Below are 20,727 nucleotides of genomic sequence, written 5' to 3'. Positions count from 1 at the left end.
CATGTAAATGAAATACAGATGTCATGGGCCAACTTCTGAGAAGGTGGCATCCCACCATGCATGGAAAAAATCCTGCTTGTGTGCAGAGCAAAGTACTTGGGCATGCAGGGTCTGTTTTGCACACGCAGTGGGCAGTGTGCTTGTGGGAGCAGTGCGTGTCAAAGAGGAGCAGCAGGAATGAGAGTGTATTTTTTCAAGCACTGTTACTGCTTCCAGCCTAGAAGGCTGCACACATCTCAGAGAAGTCCAAGGAAAGCCATAGGCTTTCCTTAGGGGTTTAGTGGGGGCTGCAGAGCAGTGTAGTTAAGTGTGGTAAGTCGTGTGACTGTTCCTGCACGGTGTGATGGGAAGCAGATGTTGCCCAGACAGTGAGTTCATAAGCCTTAAGGGGGGCTGCAGTCCTCCACCAATAAAAGTATCTTCCTCTGGCCCAAGGGGAACCCAACAGGAGAGCCCACACGCTTCCTGCTAGCACTGCTTTGCATAGTCTTGGTTGCGAGTCAGATTCCCACGCAAACAGAGCCAGGAGACATCTTTGCAGTCCGGTCTGGATATGGTTTAATGTGTCCATAGGTCTCCCAGGGGGCTAACCAGATCTCTGCCAAAATATCACCCCAGTGTTGTGTTATAAAATCAGAACCATAGGCAGCTGTGCTGCAGTCCCACCCAAAACCTAACCCAAACCTGTCTGCCACAGCTTCCCTTTGTCATCAAGGCGTGTGGCAGGTCTTTGTCCCCAGGCCTGGGTCATGCATACGGAATGCCAGGCTTGAGTCAGCCGGGGCCATGAAAGCACACTGCTCTGTTTCCCTGAGTTTCTGTGTCCTCACACTGCCCCGTCACCCCAACAAATCTCATCCCAAGCCGCAACATGTGTGCCTGGCCTTGGCCAGGGGGTGGAGACGGGGACTGGAAAAAAATCTCAGCACAAAAAAACAAAACCCAAACCCAAAGTGGTTTATTTTAGGATTTCCTGTCAGTGAATGTCTGCTGAAAACACGGGAGCAAGGACAGGCATTATTTTTGGCAGCAAGACCCCATTCAGAGAGACAAGGCTGCTGCTGCAGCCGAGCTGCCAATGGACCAGTCTCCGACTCTGTTTATTTTCATCAGGACTTCATCTGCCTCTGAACGGTAAAAAGCAACCCTCATCTTCCTCTCAGGGAAGATGAAGGCATTGTTCTGGGGCTGACTTTTCAGCACCCAGAAGGAGGATTTTAGTGACCCAAGAAATTAGGAGTCACCAGGGCCGCCAGGCTCTACCTAGCACATAGCTCTCAGCTGCTGTCATTTCCTGCCAGCCCCACTCTGAGGCAAGTGGAGGTTTCAGGGCCAGCACTGCCTGGCTCATCTCCTCTACCCCCTCTTTTGGCAACTCTCCACAAAGGGGTCCTGACTGCGTGGTGTGGTGTGGGAGGTTTCAGCAGACGGAAATGACACTGTCATAGAATCATAGAATATTCTGAGTTGGAAGGGACCCATAAGGATCATTGAGTCCAACTCCTGTCAACTATGGTCCACTAGCATCATCCTCCCTTCACCCATTAGCACTGGCACTGGGCACCCCCAGGAGACACCAAGAGGGCTCCTTGCTCCCTGGCACTGCATGTCTCCATTGCTTTTGCAGCACTTATGGCAAACCTCTGATTTATAGCTGCTTTGGACCCAGCACCCAGCTGGACATGCCAGACCACAGCACTGGTCCCTGTGTCCCTGTGGACAGAGGGGTTATTGGGGTTATCTGTGCACCTGGCACCCAGGTGCAATGCCCAATGACAAGAACTGGAGAGGGCACGGCTGGTTTTGAGAGCACCATCTGTGCTTTGCTGGCATCAGCTCTTCCAGAAGTGACCTGTTTCTCCCTTTTCTCCCACCAGCACATCAACAATGATCATATCCATGGGGAGAAGAAGGAGTTTGTCTGCCGCTGGCAGGACTGCACACGGGAGCAGAAGCCCTTCAAAGCTCAGTACATGCTGGTGGTGCACATGCGAAGGCACACTGGAGAGAAGCCCCACAAGTGCACGGTGAGCTGGTGGGGGCGTGCAGAACTTCTCAGCTTGTCAAGTGGGACAATGGATTTTGGGTCACACAAATGTGTGCAGACAGGGTCATCACTGCTTGCAGGTCACACTCTGGGGACAGTGCAGCTGCAACAGGAGGGGGGCAATTGAGAGGCTGGTGGGCAAAACTGTATTTCTGTGGAGAAGGTCGGTTCAGCTCTACCACAGAGATACAGAGTGACTCCAGACAGGTCACTTAATGTGCAAAAAAGGCAACTTAGTGCTTGTGTCCAAGAAGAAAACTCAGGAACCTCACACTATAGGGAAACAGTACAGCCTTGGTTGTATGTAATTCAGCATCACATTCAGCATTGCCCAGCACTACTGCTGGGGGCTGCAAGTTTCCTGCACACATGTACCTGGGCATGCACGCAAGCCAGCACCTCCTGCCTCCCCTGTCTTAATTCAGAGGTGATGTAAACCCTAGGGTGCTTAAACGTCAGGAGGAGCTCTGTTCCCAAACCTTCTGCATGCACACAGCATGGCACCTAGCATTAATCGCTCGCTGAGGAAGAGTGTAGGGTGCTGTTTTGTATCTCAGTCCTGTGGGTATAGACTCACCTCTTCCTCAGCCTTGAGGGATTGAAGCCCATGTCTCCCATCCCATGTGGAGTCTCTCATCAAGCCACTGGCTGATGTGGGGCAGCCAAGGACACATGAGAGAGGACACTGGAAAGAAGTGAGCCATGGAGTTCAGTGGCTGCGCCCAGCTGGTAGGAGAGGAGCTCATCATCTCTTCTCACATATACTTCAGCCATAATGGTCCAGCCATATCTTTTGCTATCTTCTGCTCCCACCCTTTTTCTCTTGCCAGTACCTCTTCCACTGGCAGCATTATGCTGTTCCTCTCCCCAGGGTCTCCAGGATGAGCCTCTCTTTCTGCTTGGCAGATGTCTGAGCCCTCCTCCAGTATCTTCCCCCTCTTCTGCTGCATTAGTCACTTCCAGCCCTGCTCCCCCCAGCTATGTCCCAGCTCCTGCTTACAAATACTAGGATATGTATTATTTGCTTGCTGCACAACTCTTTTATGAGTCTTCCAGCTTTGTGTTCATTTAATTTAGAGCCTAAGCTCCCCAGGGCATGGCACCGTGTCTTTTGTTTTAATCTTCTAAAGCACCTTGCCCAGTTCTCTTGCTTTACCAATCTTACTTTTGAAAGTATCAAGGAGTATTGATCTGTGGTGTGCTGCAAAGTAAGCAAGAAGGGAAGACTAGCCCTGCCCTTGCAGGTGGAAGGACTGAGAAGGTGAAAAGTAGCAGGGACTTTTTCAGTACTGAGATGGAGCAGGAAAATCGTCTGCTCAATCCCACCTCGCTCCAGTCTTGATTTTCTCTCACTGGAGCAATGACAGGGCTGTGGGAGTTTGCAGTCTTGAGCCATCCTCTGCCTGCAGGAGAACTGTGGTCTTTCTGCGTGTGATGTGTCAGAGCAGCTCTCTCTGAAGAGGACTGCTGACCATTTCCAATTGCCTGAGATACACGGAAGCTCTGCAGATGGTGCCTTTCTTTGGCAGAGCATTCCTTGCCCGAGTCTGGTAGTGATTTTTCCAAGTGCCATTCATTTCAGACAAGAAGTTTGTGGTGTACATAAAGCTACAGATGAACCCCATTGCAGCTTGAGATCCAGTAAAGAATTGTTTCAACAGATGACAGCCAGAACTCCCACTGACATAATCAAATCCACGCCTGAGAGTGGGAACAACCTTTTTGAACAAACACAGGATGCTTTGCTGAGAAGATCTTATTTGAAAATGGGACCTCAGAATTTTTCTTCTTTAAATGCATTTTTTGTGTCAGTATCCAGCAAAACCAGAATGGACACTTGAGTTGAACTCATGCTGAGTTCCTTTTGTTTTTCAGTGAGTGGAATGATGTGTTTCAATAACCATAAATGACTCCAGTTATAAAGGATTGTCTGCCTATGCTAAGGGAAGGAAATGCTATACTGTGCTTCTTCACAGTTACAGCATGTTTCGTGAGTCTAACGGGCTGAGCAAGGTTGTCTTAGGAAGGTGAACCAGATTCATCCCATCCAAACATACCTACAGAAGGAATCATCTCTTGAAGGATGTTCCTTGAGGAGATCTGGGTATCAGAAGATCACAGAGTCCTTATTTCCATCATTCCCATGCAAGACCATAAAGGAATACCTGAATAACTCTGTGTCTTTTTCCAGCACAGCGAAGCTGTGCCCATGTGCCAGGATCCTAGATAACAAGGAATGGGAGAACCTAGTTAGAGGAGCCCTATCTGTGCAGAGCCAGGACAGTGGCACCTGAACTGAACTACTGCACCTAAGTTCACCCTATGGTTGGTGTGAGGGCTGCATTCAGACAGAATTTGGAAGGAAGCCCTGCATTTCTTAAAATTTTTAAGTTCCCACATGCTTCATCAAAGAGTGTTTAAGACAACTTCTTGGATTTGAGTGACTGGTGAGATCCTTCATGCTGCAGATGGGGCAGGTGCAGGGAGAAACTTCCAAGCAGAGCAGAGGGTGGCAGGACTGCGTCTCCTGAAGCCTGACTGTATCTCCCAAGCTGCTCCTTCTCGTTGTGTGGGCAGCTGGTTTCCTTCCAGGAGCAAGGCTTCTGGCCTGTACTCTCGTCCAAGAATCCATCTGTCTTCAAGATTGAGAGCCTTGTTTTTTAAACTGGTAATGTCAGACAGCCTGACCACAGCATCTTCCGAGAGTAGACCCAAGCTGTAATTTGGGAAACTTCAAAGCTTGCTAGATTTTTACTTGTGTGTTAGAGAATGGTCTGATCTTTCCAACTCTGGAGCTAGGGAAGCTGCAAGGCTGGTCAAGCTGTCAAGAAGCCATCAATTCTCTGGGTGAGAGAAAGGACCTCCATCTCTGAGTATGATAGTTGCAAGGAATGGCTAAGAGAATGGAGTCCTATTCAGCCCCGCTGGAAAAATCATTTTCTTGTTGAAATGTCAGGTGTGTACCCAACAAGGAGCAGCACCTTAAGTGTGAGTCACCGCTGAAACTCTCAGCCTGCCTAGGGAGGGGAATTCTCCCAACAAAGTGGATGTTGTTCCCTAAAACACAAGCCCTTTAAAGGGAAGGGAAAAAAAAAAAAAAAAAAAAAGAAAGAATGAGAAACAGATGAGAAGGGTTTAGGCAGGAGGGAAATCAATTTTTTCTGGTTAATTAATCACCCCTCTTGTGTTGGTTTTTTTTGGTTTTGTTTTGTTTTTAGTTTGAGGGTTGCTCCAAGGCTTACTCCCGCCTGGAGAACTTAAAGACACACCTGAGGTCCCACACTGGAGAAAAACCTTACGTCTGTGAACACGAAGGCTGCAATAAAGCCTTTTCCAATGCCTCGGATAGAGCCAAGCACCAGAACAGGACGCATTCCAATGAGGTAAGCCTGGGATCACTGCAGCTCAACGGAGGGCTTTTTTTTAATTTTGCTGACAATAAACATGCACTTTACATGCTGGACTCATGTAAAAAGAAACCTACTGTAATGAGAGGTTTTTCTTATTTTTTAATGGGATTTATTTTGTTGAAGAGTCAGACCACATTAGCTTTATATTTATAAAAGCCATGTTTGAAATCATAAACAGATGTTAAAGTATGCAAACTTCTTAATCGGCTTTGGAAATTAAAGTGAGCATTTTCCAAATTCATAATTTTTAATAGTGTGAATAGGATTGTACGTTTGTGCATGTGGAGTTTCATATTAGTGTGGCACAGACTCTCAGTAGTATAACAGCTACCCGGGATTCTGACACTCTGGAAATAATACTTCCTCCATCGTTTGATGTACAATGATAGAGCACAATGCAATGCTTTGTTAACCTTGCCTAATTAAGACCCACTATTAGTACTAGGGGAGCAGAGGAAATTGCCTTTATTGTAACGCATGTGATGGTCTGTTGCAATCAACCATAGCTGACGATTGAAATTTATATTACCACTAATTAGCTGACGGGGGGAGAAAAAACAACACTCTGAAGTTCTAATAATGTTTGTAGCCATGAAGAATTCAGTCTGCAGCCTAATTTGCAACTGTTAAATATAGACTATTGGAGAATGGAACGCAAGTGCCATGGACGAGAGCTTTTTAAAGCGATGCTGTGTCTACAACGGGCTTTTGGGGAGTATTTCTATCTCCGGTATCATAATATCTGCCAGTAATAACTGCAGCTTGGTTGAAGCTCTTCTGTTGAAGTCAGAATAAGGATTCAGACTCTAGGGTACCCTTTTGTTCTGTGTGATGCTGAGACCTGGATCCCAGTACTATTTTAATTTGTTTGGGTATGATCCCAAATGCCAGGTTTGTCCTTTGCCTGTGAGCTATTTCCTCAGCAAGATGAAGGTTAAAATTAACCTATGTCTGCACTGGGTTTAGTTCAAGGCTGTGCAGACCCTGAGGTCAGAAGTGACCAACAGGATGTGCAGCTTCCCACTTGCTGAGCACGCTAGTCTGCATTCTCAATAGCTGGTGTTTGGTTAAAACAAAATTTGTTTTCTGTTAAAGTTTCTCTATTGGGTGGTAGATAGGGTGATTTACTCTCACTGATAAAATTTCATGTGTTAGAAATAGCTTGTTTTCCAACACTGGAAGCTTCCTGTGCCTTCCTCCAGAGTTGGATGCAATGTCTCTTTCACTTTTGCAATTTCCCTTCCACAGCACCATATTGCTAAGCCACTCTTCTTTCAAGTTAAGTGTGTCACTCAAGGCACTGAAGTCTCCCGCTAGTACAGCACTGTTTCCCGTCTTAAATCAATTTTGTGTGCCTCTTCCATCCCTAAGGATCCTTATTTGAATGAACCAAGACTTCTTGTACAACGTTCAGTACTGGATACAGACTTTCTGACCAGTTTGTGTGCATTGAAGCACATGTGAACTAATTTTATTACATGAATTATTTTTTGCCCGTAGATCACTTGAACTCTGATCCCTAGAGCTTTTCCAGGATCCCTCCTGGGCATGCCAGAGTCTTCCCTTCTATTTGTCTGAGAGATGTCCCATATTCCTACATATGGAATTTTGCCTTTGGCTGTATTATTGCATTACATTTCTTCAAATGGGTTCACCTTCCCAAGTGATCCAGATCAGGAGCTGCACAAGGTCTGTGATGACTCAACTCTTCATGTGAGCAAAGCTGGAATGCAAGGTGCCTGCTCCTCTACATTCCCATTTTGCACAAAGGTGAAGCTGTAGGGCAGAAACATCCAGCTCCTTGTGGACCCTGACTTAATGTGCTGGTACCCTACACAGGCTGCATCCAACAATACAAATTAAAGATTCAGATAACAGATAGGAATTCTTCCCTCTTCTGTTGCTTTCTGTAGCATTGAACTGTTTAGTGTTGCTTTTTTAGCATGGGGTGGTATCTGCACTTCAGAATGAGTTTTAGTAGCAGTAATAATATTTCTATAATGCCTCATAGGAGGAATTGCATGAGATTCATAAACAAACTGTTTTACTTTTTGTGCTTTGGCTTACCCAGCGTTAAAATATATTAAATATTTACCTCAGTGTGGTGTTACAAGCATTTAGTTTATTCAAATGATCTGCCAAGATCAGCCAGGAAGCATGCTTTTGAATAAGAAACAGATTTTTGGTGATTTTCATGTGATTATAGTTGTGATTATAGTACACACTCCTTTGTATTTTTTTACTCAAGCTTCTGGATAACATTGGAAAACAGATTAAAAAAAAAGAGCAAGAATGGTCATTTTGGGAAGCCTTCAAACAGCATCAATAGGAGTGGTTTTTTTGTGGATCTATTCCAGTGCATTGGCAGAAAAATACTTAGAGTAGCTGTGAGGCTGAAAGTGGAACTTGTGATGAATTCAGAGCTTCCAGCACAGCAGCACCAAGCTCAAACAGCTGTGGTGCTAATGCTCTTCAGATTGGAAGCTCAATAAAAAAAAAAAAGAAAGAAAGAAAAAGTTAAAAGAAGAAAAAGAAGAAAAGTATCCGTTTGCTGACTTCTGTTTTCAGAAGCATGGCTTCATACTTGTTTTCCTGTGGCAATCAATGATTCATGAATTCAGGACTAGAGCGCTATCGTATGAAAAAACATTGCATGTCTGTGGTTTGTTTTGCACAATAACAGATTGCAAGGTGACAGGTGCTGGAGTGGTATGATAGATTGTGTAGGGTTACTCTGGTCCAGCTTGGTTTTGCTGGAATTCCATCAGCCAGGTCTCAGGCATTTTCACGGTGCAGACCCCACCTTAGCAGAGAGAACGTGCTATGGCCAGTCCTCTACATCACCTCCCACCCATTTGTAATCAGGAAACATTCCTGTGGCCACCCAAGCAAATACATACATGGGAAAGTAATATTAGGAAAGTATTTCATGAATTCTTAGCTGTCTTTTAATCCAACAACTGAAAACAAGGAGTTTAGCCAACATCAAATGATTGGCCAGGTCTGTGTGGATCAGCAGCAGTCCGTCTATCACATCTGGAGTATCTTGGTCTTGGAAAACCCTGTGGAGCAGATGCCCCACATTTTGTTGTTGCCAGCAGCCATATTTACTATATTCTTTTGGCCCATACAATGCACCTGGAATATTTGGGCTTGCTCTAAATATAACACAGTATCTGCTTTTATTTACAGAAACCCTATGTCTGTAAAATCCCTGGCTGCACAAAGAGGTACACAGACCCTAGTTCCCTCAGGAAACATGTCAAGACTGTACACGGACCTGATGCCCACGTCACAAAGAAACAGCGCAACGATGTGCACCCAAGGCCACCTCCGCTCAAGGAAAATGGGGACAATGAGGCGAGCGCCAAGCAGAGCAGTAAGGTGTCAGAGGAGAGCCCCGAGGCCAACAGTACCACGAGGAGCATGGAGGATTGCTTGCAAGTCAAGACGATAAAGACAGAGAATTCTGTGGTAAGAGCAGTTGCTCTTAGTAGAACTCACACGGTTCTTAATTTCTCCAGTACAGTGGGGGCGTGAAGCATTGCATGCCATTTACAGTTGCTCTTCAGCTGCCCACACCCTAGAGTTCAAGTCCAGAGATGAGATTGCAGGTCAGGGCACACTCCAGAACATTTTGTACTTTCCTACCCAGCAGCACAAATTTCCTTCCATGGAGTCACGGGGGCTATGTGATATCATGCTTGGCCTGTCTGTGTTGTGCACTTGCGTAAAACGTGGCAATATCACAGATTTGCAGTACCCTCCACACCAATTTAAACTGCGCAAGAGATGCAGGACACAGATTGATGAATGTGTCTTTAAGCAGAAGTCCATCCCTTTTCTCCCTCCTCCTTCCCCACCTCCCTCACTGTTCTTCTTTCACTGGAGTTAACAGGGGCCTCTTGAGATCATCTAGTCCAGCTCTCTGTCCCAGCTAGAGCTAATTGCTCAGGGGTACACCAGTTCACTGCAGGACCCCCATCTGCAAGGAAGGATTGTGGTGGGATGACAGGGTGGGAAAGTGATGCTTGCAATAATCAGGTGAGCTGGAATGAACAGTCCTTCTAATTTGGCTCACAGAATATGAGCTTGCAGTCAACCATGATCATACTTTACAGCCCCATGAGTTGCCACAAGCTGAAACAAAGACTATTTAACAACGTTCCAGCCATTACAGCAACTCCACAGTAGGCAGTAGCATGGTCAGTGATGCTAACAAAGTACATACAGTGATGGGCCCAAGTGCATTCAAAACTCATCCAGCACATGCAGGGAGCCCACCTGCTCCTCTGCATACTGCTGCTGGTGAAGGAGATGGGGCACTGAATGCATAGGAGCATTTTTGCCTTTTGATTGTTCTCTTCACCTTCATTCCCGAAGTCCTGGTCTCCTGCACCAGCTCAGAGTGTGGCAGAATATGGGCTGGATGTGGCAGAAATGGCCTTTGCCTTTGAAGGAGGATGAAAATACAGTCCCCAGACTTCTTGGGAGAGCTGGAAGGACTTTGAACTCCAAATTATATATTTTCTTGACTTGTATCCAGGCTAAAAGATTACTGTTCCAACCAAACAACATACCCTGAAAGAACAAAGATTTTCTGAAAAAGGCTAAGGGATGTAATTTTTAACAATTAGTAATGAGTTTCATGTTTTGGTTATGAGGGATTTGAGCATTTTCACATCCAAAATGTCTCTGACTAAAAGAACAGTTTTACCTTAATAATACTCTGCACTGGGTTATGGTCCGTGAGAACCGGTGAACAGAATGACCTCTCTCCAGTACTTTTCCTCTGTTTTTTTTAATTATGAAAAAAAAAACCAAAACGCACAATCACAGCTCCCCACCCGGTTTCTTCAGAAGGTGTGGACTTGTTTTCCCAGCTCTCTGTGCTCCCAGGGCTGCATCCAAGATGTCTTACTGACAGCAGGACCCATGTGTCCGCTGGTCCTCTACACTTTCCCTGTCCAGTACCTCACCCATGCATGAATACTGAGCAGCATCTATCCTGGAGGATCATCTGATGTTTTGTGGTTAAAATCAGTGGTGAGAGGGGTGAGATGTTTCACTACTTCCCTTAATTCTGAGGCCCTGTGTGTCGATCCAGCTTTGATCTAGTCCTAACCCACAGAAACTGGTGGGGTGGCTTTCCAAGGTGCTTTTGTCTGGGCCCAAAAACTGAAAAGGGGCATTTAAGAATGGTGGAGAGAGAAGTTTTACCAGGGTCTGTAGTGATAGGACTAGGAGTAATGGGTTTACACTAAAAGAGGGGAGATTTAGATTAGATATATCCAAGAAAATCTTTCCTCAGGAGGTGATGAGGTGCAGGAACAGGCTGTCTAGAGATGCTGTGGATGCCCCATCCCTGGAAGCATTCAGTACCAGGTTGGGTGGGACTTTGGGCTGTCTGATGTGGTGGAAGGTATGCTCATGGAGGGGTGTTGGACTAGATGACTTTTGAGTTTCTTTCCAAACCAAGCCATTCTGTGATACTATGGCAAGGAAGGCAGGGTATGGAATGAGGAAATATTAGCAATTTGTGTTGTATCCTATACTCCCCTCTTCCTCCATATACTAACATGGTCTTTTCTGTTGTTGCTGTCTTTGTCCTAACAACCTGTTCTTTATTCCTGCTTACCCTTCCTTACTCTACCTTCCTAAGGACAGTCGGTACTAAGGTGAGCAAAGAAATCCTTTGTATTAAAATTGCTGAATAAAGTAAGGTCTCTAGCAGACCTCCTGTCTCCAGCTAACCCTGCAGAGAGGAGGTGGAGGCATGCAGACTGAAGTGATGGTGGGGAACAGAGGATATTTGTTCAAACACAGAAAAAAAGAACATAACAATGTCTCAGGACCCTCACTATCCCGTTGTTCTGAGTATCACAACTCACCACTAAGTCCCAGGATTGCAGTCTCTGTCATCTTGATTGAAGGGCTATGAGGCCATCAGAGCCAGTCAGACCTGCCAGTGAGAGCTGCTGTAAAACAGTAAAACATCACCCTGCACTCCCACCTTGGTCTCAGGCAAAGTTTGTTGTCTTTTCAGCGCTTCCACTTTCTGATAGTTGCTGAAGCATGGACTTCAAGCAGAGGAGCTATGCGTGCTGTCGGGTAGCACCAGTGCTACCTCAGAGAAAGTTCAGACCTTTTAGTGTCTACTGCAAATAAACTACCCAATTCTAATGCAATTTCTAATGTAAATAAATTAAGTATTTATGCTGCTTATCTGTCTTATCTGTAAGTAGGAGCTTGCAAACAGTGAACGAGGTTTTTACCTAGGTGGGAAATTTGTCAGCTAATCCAATTATATGATAGACTTTGATCCTATGTTAGATAAGCCAGTGCTTGCTGCCATGTGCCTTGTACCAGATAGCATATGCTACTTTCCTTCAAAAAGCATCTGCTCCTTAATATTTTACTGGAACATTGTTTTGTTCCTCTCCATTCTTCACTTGAACACACTGTAGTTTCTCCAGCTGTAGATGATGCCCTGCTCTCCTTCCCAGGGAAGCTGTCCATGTTTTCTGGTAGAGCTGAGATCCTATGGCAGAGAAGGGTAACATGAGGGGAAACATGGGATAGGGCCAAACGTGGAACCCATTGAGGGTACTGAGCTCCTGGTTTCTTTTCACTTTGTCCAACTCCTCCTCTGTTCCTTCCCAAGATGTGTCAGTCCAGTCCTGGTGGCCAGTCATCATGCAGCAGTGAGCCGTCACCCCTGGGCAGCACCAACAACAATGACAGTGGAGTAGAAATGAACATGCACAGCGGGGGAAGTCTGGGGGATCTGACGGCGTTGGATGACAACGCTCCTGTTGTGGACTCAACGGTCTCATCTGGTAATTTGACAGTCAGCCTGCAGCTGAGGAAACACATGACGACAATGCAACGACTTGAACAGCTCAAGAAAGAGAAACTCAAGACAGTTAAGGATTCTTGCTCATGGGTGAACCCAGCTCCACAAGGCAGAAACACCAAGCTGCCTCCCATCTCAGGAAATGGTAAGCCATGGGCCTAGGCCTTGTCCTATAGGAATGCTCCAGAACTTGTCTCAGGTCTCATAACTAAGAGTCTGCCCTGTAGGATTGTTTCTTATGACCTCTGAGTCAGTCCTTGCTGAATAGAGATGATAGGTAAAATGGAGAGCTGGAGTGGAAGCACAGCTGTCTGGTTATGTGCAAAAGAAACCTGGACTGCAGAGCTATGAAGGGAAGCAGAGGAATCTTATTTCTGGGCTTGTCCAGAACCCAATTACAGAAGTGGGTGGCATCCTAGTGGCAGCCACAAGACTACCTGGATTTGTTCCAACAGTAATAGTTCTCCAAGGGCTGGTGTGTTTCCAAAGAGACTGCTGGAGCACAGCAGCAAACCAGCCAAGCCCTCCATACTTTTTCTTGCCCCAGCAGGCCTTTTGTTACTTCAAGAGTAATAGCCAATAGCAATAATGGCTATTGCCTACAGCTTCGTGTACTAGATTTCCGCCGGCTGGGGATTCTTGATAACGGTATCTTTATGATCCCTTTTGTGCTCCTCAAATTTCTTTGCCAAAAAATCTCAAGGTCCTTATTTGCACTAAACCTCAGGCTTAGTATATTGAAGTTTCTTGGTTTAGTCTGGGAAGAACCCTTGACTGTCAGCTTTTGGTCTGGCAGCCTCCTGTGCCTGACTGTTGTGTTTCTGTTCCAGTAAGCAGCTGCGACTGTAGCTACTCATTTGCCCTGTGCTACAGTTCACACCAGTCCTACTTTTGCCCCACTAAGAGAAGCTCGTGTGAGGACACTTCCTAAGCAGCTGGGCTTAGGGGTGCCTTAGTGTGTCTCTGTTTTGGAACCAAGAACATTATCAACTGGAATTTCTCAACTGACTAAATCTTTTCCTTCCCCACAATCTTTCTTTTAGGCTCTATTCTAGAAAACAGTGGTGGTTCTTCTGCTACGCTGCCTAATCCGAGAATAATGGAGCTGTCTGTCAATGAGGTTACGATGCTGAATCAAATCAATGAGCGCCGTGATAGTACAACAAGCACCATCAGCTCTGCCTACACCGTGAGCCGCAGATCATCAGGGATTTCCCCATACTTCTCCAGCCGCCGCTCCAGCGAGGCTTCCCAGCTCGGGCACCGTCCCAATAACACGAGCTCTGCTGACTCTTACGACCCGATTTCAACGGATGCTTCCCGCCGGTCAAGTGAGGCGAGCCAGTGCAGTGGGATGCCGGGCCTGCTCAACCTCACACCAGCTCAGCACTACAGGCTGAAAGCCAAGTACGCTGCTGCCACAGGGGGCCCTCCTCCAACACCTCTTCCGAACATGGAGAGGATGACCTTGAAGAACAGAATCTCACTTATGGATGGACCAGAGCCCACCTTGCCCTCCATTCGCCTCCCACCAGGACCCAGGCGTTGCAGTGATGGCAACACCTATGGCTATACATCCGCTGCAGCATTTCCCCATGAGGTTCCGGGCAACTGCACCAGACGGGCGAGCGACCCAGTGAGGAGACCTGCTGGAGAGCCCCAGGCCCTCCCAAGAGTTCACCGCTTCAACAGCACCAACAGCATGAACCCCTTCCATCCTCCACATCCTGCAGACAGGAGGAATTTCAGCATGCAGAGCTATGGGCGCTCTGACGGGAGTCTTGCTCGGCACAACTACTCACCCCGGCCACTGAGCATCAGTGAAAACATCGCCATGGAAGCCATGTCTGGGGAGGCAGAGGTGCCTGTTGGAGATGATGACATTATGCTGCCAGATGATGTGGTACAGTACATCAAATCTCAGAACAACAGTACAGCAGCTGAGAGCACTTCCATGGGGTACAGCAACGAGATGCAGAGCTTCCAGGGAGGCGGGAAGCTGCAGCCCCCAGCCTTTCCCAGCCAGCGCAGGATGGCGGTGGCCGAGGCGAGCATGAGTCATTTGGGGCCCATGATGGCAGAGTGTCCCATGAACTTTGACACGGCCTCAGACATGAATAAAAATAACATGCCTGTCCAGTGGAACGAAGTAAGCTCGGGTACAGTTGATCTCATGTCCAGTCAATCAAAGCAGCAGTTTTCACAAGGGAACTTAGCAGTGGTCCAGCAGAAGCAGAACTTTGGTCAGTACCAGAGCTACAGCCAGCAGCAGATGCAGTTACCAGAGAACAACATGAATGTAACACAGCAGAGCTTTATGCAAAGAAATGTGGGCATGGATGGGCAGAGGCTAAACTGTATGCAGCTGCGGCAGCAGCCAATGAGCCTAGGCCCAGGGATGAACCCTGATCTGGGCTCGCAGGCAGGGTATAACCAAGCTCATCAGATGCTGAGCCCTGGTGCAATCAACGGAAACCCAAATCAGCTCTCTCCTTCTTGTAGCAATATGGCGACAAAGCCTGGGCCCCACCTCCACCCTCAGCAAATGGACATGGTGACCGACCCGTCCTTAATGGTCAGCAGCAACAGCGAGCGCACAATGCTGAACCAGGTCATGCACGAACCGAGCCAGCAGAACTACTCATCTCAGCCAACCCACATGAACTTCCCCATGGCTCAGGAGGCTTTCCATCAGCCCATCATGCCCTCCAACCAGCAGAGCTTTGAGCCCCAGCAGAGCATGATGGGTTCGGCGGCGCAGACATATCCACCCAGCATGGTCCAACCTCGTCCCCCCGCTGAGCCCAGCCCGGCCAACAGGCCTCGAGGCCTCCGCACTGTGCAGCAGCTGGGCTACATGAGAACTCCCCACTCTACAAACACCATGAGCCCAGGCCAGGAGGCGGTGGAGGCTGTGCATAAAAGAACCAGCGACATGTTGCCAGCATCGACCCAACAGTGTGCGGATGGCACGAGGGAAAATAATTTGATGTACTATTATGGTCAAATCCACATGTACGAACAAAACAGCGGCTTTGATAATCACTCGGACTGCAGGGTCAGGCAGCAGCAGTGCGCACTGAGCGGCAAACCGGCCGCTCTGCCATCCCCGGGCACCAACCAGGTGTCCAGCACGGTGGACTCGCAAGGTCTTGAGCCGCCCCAGATAGATTTTGATGCCATCATGGACGATGGGGACCACTCGAGCCTGATGTCAGGAACCCTGAGCCCCAGCATCCTGCAGAACCTCTCCCAGAACTCCTCTCGCCTGACGACTCCACGAAACTCTCTGACTCTGCCCACCATACCCACGGGGATAAGCAATATGGCAATAGGAGATATGAGCTCCATGCTGACCACCCTGGCAGAAGAGAGTAAATTTCTCAACATGATGTCCTAACAGTAAAGCACAAGGCCTGAGCGCTATCCAAGGGGTCTGTGTAAAGCAGGTTTATCAGTGTGCTTTTGAAAAATAATCTGTTCCAATAGAGTAGACTTATTTTTTTCTTTCTTTTTTTTTTTTTTTTTTTTTGTAAGTATTAAATACCTTAAAGGGATTCAAAGTTAAAAAAAAAAAAGTAAGTCTCTGTACGGAGTTATGTAAGCTACATCCAGGCAGATCAGCACCACAGAGGTGCACCTCTAGTATTACTTTTGGCTTTGTTCCCCAGAGCACTGAACAGTATCACCACCAGGCTAGGAGACTGCATGATTAAAGACGAAACCTCCCTTCCTCCATCCCTGTAGACAGCACTCCCCATCATTTCCCATTAGTTATGTTTGCAAAAATTCCAGTTTCAGCCCACCCCAGAAAAAAAAAGGGAGGACGTGATTTTGATCAGAATTAAAGCCATACTACGTATGCCACTCTGATGAGAGCAGTGGTTAGTTACGTCTCCAAACAAGACCTCTGCCAGCAGTATTGTTTTGTACCATAAATACCTTTGTACCTTGCAAAGAACATGGATTCCAAATGGCTTCTCAGCAAAGTGCCTTACCGTGCTTTCGTGTTTAATAGCTAAGGCCTCTCTTCCTTTAAAAATCAAATATAGTGTATTGCCAGAAGCGTATATGAAATGTACATTTATAAAAACATAGCGGTGTTTCTGAGAAAACATTGGAAAGACGCATTGATGAGACACTTGAAAGGTGAATGCACTCTTTGATCAGATGTGTTTACAACGTAGTTTATATCAAGTGCTGAGTGGAGCAGAGGCCCGGGAACAGCAATCACTGGGAAATAATCCCCTGTGGCAGGAAGGCTGCAGTGTGCAGGCTGACACATGCACAGCTGTGCCCTCTGAGCGGTGCTGGGACTTCTGTAGGGTCCTGAATACCTTTTTAAGGTTGTGTTTCTGAAGCATGCATTACCATATCCCCGTGCAGCTTTGCCACAGCTTTGCTTTCCTTTGGGTTTTCTAAGATAAAGTGCTCACACATTGAAAAGTGGTAGCAGTGGAGGGTTTTTGGTTGTTTCAGCCCAGTCTGCACTGTAGGAGCTAGTCGGTCTGGCCAGGGTTCAGCTGGGTGATGCACTCCATGCAGGGCTCTTCCGAGGCCCCGTGCATGCATCAGGCACGTGACAGCACTAACAGGAGGCCAACCATGAGCTAATGCACGCTGCCCTGCAAGGAGGCTCGTTGGCACCCACTCAGTGCTGCGTTAACCTGTCTCCTAGCTTTGGTCAGCATGAAAAGAGCTGCTGTATTCAAAAAGAACACCCTGGCCGACCCACAGACTGCTCTTTGTACCCAGACTGGTTGAGTTCAGCACTGCACCTGCAGTCTGCAGTGTAGGCAAACATCTGGATAGTCTCAAAACAGATACTTGGATCAAAATAGTGGCTCTGTCTGGGAGAATATCTTGCAAACGTTCTTGGGGAAGAGGTGGGAGGAGCAGGGCTTCCCAAAACCAAATCCTCCACCAAAATATAACTGCTTCTAGTAAGGACTAGCTGTTTCCAGGCCAGACTCACCTGGCACTGAAGCCAATCCTGGTAAAATTATTTATTTTTGTTGTTGCCAGACAAAAGGGTAGAAGTGGTGGGTGCATGTAGGCAGGAGGCCCTGCTTAAATCCTGACTGTGTAGGACAAGATGATTCTCCTCATACTGCTCTCATAGCCCCCCATATGTTGAAGGGAACAAGCATGGCATCCTCCCTAGGTTGACCAAATGCATCTTCAGGGCCTCACTCTCCCCTTCCCACCTCCCCTCCATGCCTCTGTCTCCATCCCCTGCATAAGACGGTGACAGCTCTGTAAGGTGCTTTCTGGCTTCCCAGCATCCCTGCTCTCCTTTTGCACAAGCTGATGTGTCAGGCTCACTGTTCCCAGGTGTGAAAACATCACATGCTATCTCCACAAAAACTTTGTGCTGTTTCGTACCCTAGCAGTTGGGGTTGGCAGTGGTGGCTGGGACAGCCCTGCTGCCCGATAGCCCTGAGCACAGCCAGTGCAGGGAGGTGCTGCTCAGCATCTTGCGATCCCATCCAACCTCATCCCAAATGCAAAGGGTGTGCACAGGATGCTCTCACCTTGAGGTCCCACTTAGGTGCATGAGGCAGGAAAGCAAAGCAAGGTGTCTGGCTGTTGGTTTGTGTCTCTCGTGAAAGGTATGTGTAAGGCGATTGTTTTATAGTCTGCTGTATATATTCTGCAATTGCTGACCTTGCCCTTGCCTTTGCATTTATGAAAAGAGGGCAGAACGTATTTTAGGATGTTGTATGTTGTCCTGGACACTTGGAGTGCAACTGCGCATCCCATGTGCTGAGTCAAATCAGGCCTTCGTGTGTCCTTTGACTGCTAATCTGATTTTTTTCAACAGCTGCATGGGGCAGTGGTGTCTGCTGAGTCCCTCTTCACAGATGTCTCATTAACAAAAGATCAAACACAAAAGCAAAACCAAATCTCCAATGACTTGAGATTTCTCAGACTTTCCAGACATGGTCTTCCTTCATTTACTGAAAAAGTATTATAATAACCATTCCAGCACTGTATATATTATGTATAGAAGACATCATTACTAAAAATACTGTAGGTGAATTGTTCTGTCAAATTTATATCTTAAGAACATTTTTAGCTGTTTTCTACATCGTAAGAACAGAGGTAACATGCTGAAACTGTATATAAACCTTTTGTACATTAAAAAGTAATTTTTTTTCGTAACTCCTTGTGCCTGTTATCGCCTCTTATTGATAACAGTGGCTGGCATCCATCTGTCATCGCCACAGTTGGACTCTGGTGGTGCCTAGGAATGGATGATAAGGAGCTGGATGGGCCTGGTGTGTACCACTGTATGGATGTGCAACGGTTCTGCCTTGAAGAGCTTCCAGTCAGCAGTGCTGTGGAGGAGGCAGATAGAGATGGTGAGGCTGGGGACCTGCAGAGAGTACAGCCACGTTGCCCAAGTCTCAGAAGAGGTGGTTTGATGGAGCTTGAGGTAATGCAGCTCAGAGTGAGCTCTGGAAAAATTTAGCAACTGGAACATTCATGGCAAAACAGTTCATTAGCTATCTTGATTTGTGTCCAAAAGGAGGCAGATCAGTAAAGCTGTGATGGACATTGACACTGACTAGTTGAAATTTGGCTTTGGAGAGACAAGAAATTAATTTGTCTTCTATATACATGATGGGAAGTGATACAGAGAAGAACAGATACATCAGTCATGAACCACTTAGAGCCTGGTCTGGCCAATTGATGAGAAGGCTCCATTTAACAGCAGCAGGAGTTAGCTCAGCCACTCAAGGCACTGATTTTTCAATTTAATTGTATAGAGTTGGGTAGATGTGGGCAAGGCTAAAACTTTGGAGTTGGGAGGGGGCAGTTAGCTGGTCGTAGACTTTGAATTAAGTTGGCTCTTTAGTAAAGCAGTTGGCCCATGAATCAGTTATGGCACTGCACAAAGGAACCAAAAGTTTCATGCAGAAGCATGAATGTCCTTATTTTCCTTCAGGCAGGATCCCTGGTAAGTTTGGGGCACATCCTCCCCCCTTCATCTGGGTTGCCTCATAGTGACAGGAGATTGGCATATCCTAAAATGCAATTAATTTTGCTTGTTCTGGATACTCAGTGTAATGTTAATCATCCTCTAGAAGACACCTCTCATTCTCTTCATTGAGGTGAGACCCTTCACTGATTACACAGGTACTTCCACAGTAGGGTGAGATGAATCCTCTGATTCCTCCTGTGATCCCAATCTGGGCATCCTCAGCACATTCTGAGGTTGAGCCAAGGAACAAGATGTTGATTAATGCGTTAATGATCCTGCTAGTCTGCTAATCCACTGGATAAATATCATACCCTTTTGTACTGTCCAAGAACTACAGAAATCACATTTTAAAAATGCAGTAATATTATTAAAGGGAAATTGTTCAGAGCTTTTTTATCGACAAAAGGCTTTGGAGACTTAGATCAGCTCCTACTGCTTTTCTACTTCAAACATTTAAAGTGGGTTTCTAATCTAGATCAAATGCTGATATTTCACTTTAGAGTTTGATCAGGGCACACCTCTGCCTATGTAAGAACATCTTTATTACTTAAACTGGGCCAATATTTCCTAGGAGCCTACCCGAGGTCAGGTACCAGCACACACATTTTTACTGCCTAGCCATCCTGGAATAAACAGAGATGGAAAGGCTCATTGCTTCAACTATAAGAAGGCAATAAACCTTCTGCAACAACTGTTGTTTATAAGCCAGACCTCTGGTGTTTATACTACTGTGAAAGCATCACAGTATTCAATTAACTCTATTTTTAATCAAGCTATCATCCTCTTTATGAAAATGAACCATCCTAAGAGGGCTGATTTTGACCCTCTGACGAGCGTTACTTCACTCCATTCCCTAAACCTTGGGGGCACAGGAGGACTAAGATCCCACCCTGGGTAAGACCATCACAGCTCCTTGAAATTGCACTTATACTGAAGGTTTTCCTGGAGGGGAGAAAAAAGCCATAAAAGCTACTGTTGCTGGATCTGATTGCACTTACTGAGTACGGAGTCATTCCAATGGCTCTTTATTGCAGTGGTCTCGGTAGGGATGACATAGGAGCTCTCGTGCTTTACGAGCTGTTGGATCTACTTGGAAGAGCATACGTGTTGTAAATAAATGGTGTGTTTTATATTATTGGAAGGACAATTTATGACCAATCGAGGCCTCTTGCAGACAGCTATTTAACTTGTAAGTAAAATGACCTAACACTTAAGAAATTTAGAAGCTACAAAACAACCTGTGTTGTGGCTAATATACTTATTTCTCCCCCTTGATTTATGCTTCATGTAAAACTTGAAATGGCTATATTAAATATGTTTGCTGTAAAAAGAAAATTAAAAAAAAAAAAGAGCAAACTGGTGCTTCCACACATGCTGAAGGTACTGTAGCTTCTTCCAATTGCACTAGCATCCATTATTAATTGCA

General features: G+C 46.4%; 1 protein-coding gene across 13 annotated transcripts in view; it reads left to right on the top strand.

Annotated features, from left to right (window-relative positions):
- The window catches only part of GLI2 (GLI family zinc finger 2), a 388,026-nt gene extending 370,342 nt beyond the window's left edge, over window positions 1–17,684 (top strand). For all 13 annotated transcript variants that reach the window (XM_090143691.1, XM_090143690.1, XM_090143692.1 and 10 more), the window contains 5 exons: window positions 1,878–2,027; window positions 5,266–5,430; window positions 8,650–8,931; window positions 12,122–12,458; window positions 13,357–17,684. In XM_090143691.1, coding sequence (XP_089999817.1) covers window positions 1,878–2,027; window positions 5,266–5,430; window positions 8,650–8,931; window positions 12,122–12,458; window positions 13,357–15,713 — 3,291 coding nt within the window. In that variant the 3' untranslated portion in view covers window positions 15,714–17,684. The remainder of the gene's footprint in view (window positions 1–1,877; window positions 2,028–5,265; window positions 5,431–8,649; window positions 8,932–12,121; window positions 12,459–13,356) is intronic.
- Window positions 17,685–20,727: the final 3,043 nt, after the last annotated feature.

This window comes from Phasianus colchicus, chromosome 7, assembly GCF_987193195.1.
Source record: "Phasianus colchicus chromosome 7, bPhaCol1.hap1.1, whole genome shotgun sequence".
Taxonomy (NCBI): domain Eukaryota; kingdom Metazoa; phylum Chordata; class Aves; order Galliformes; family Phasianidae; genus Phasianus; species Phasianus colchicus.
This window is presented reverse-complemented; position numbering and strand designations above follow the sequence as displayed.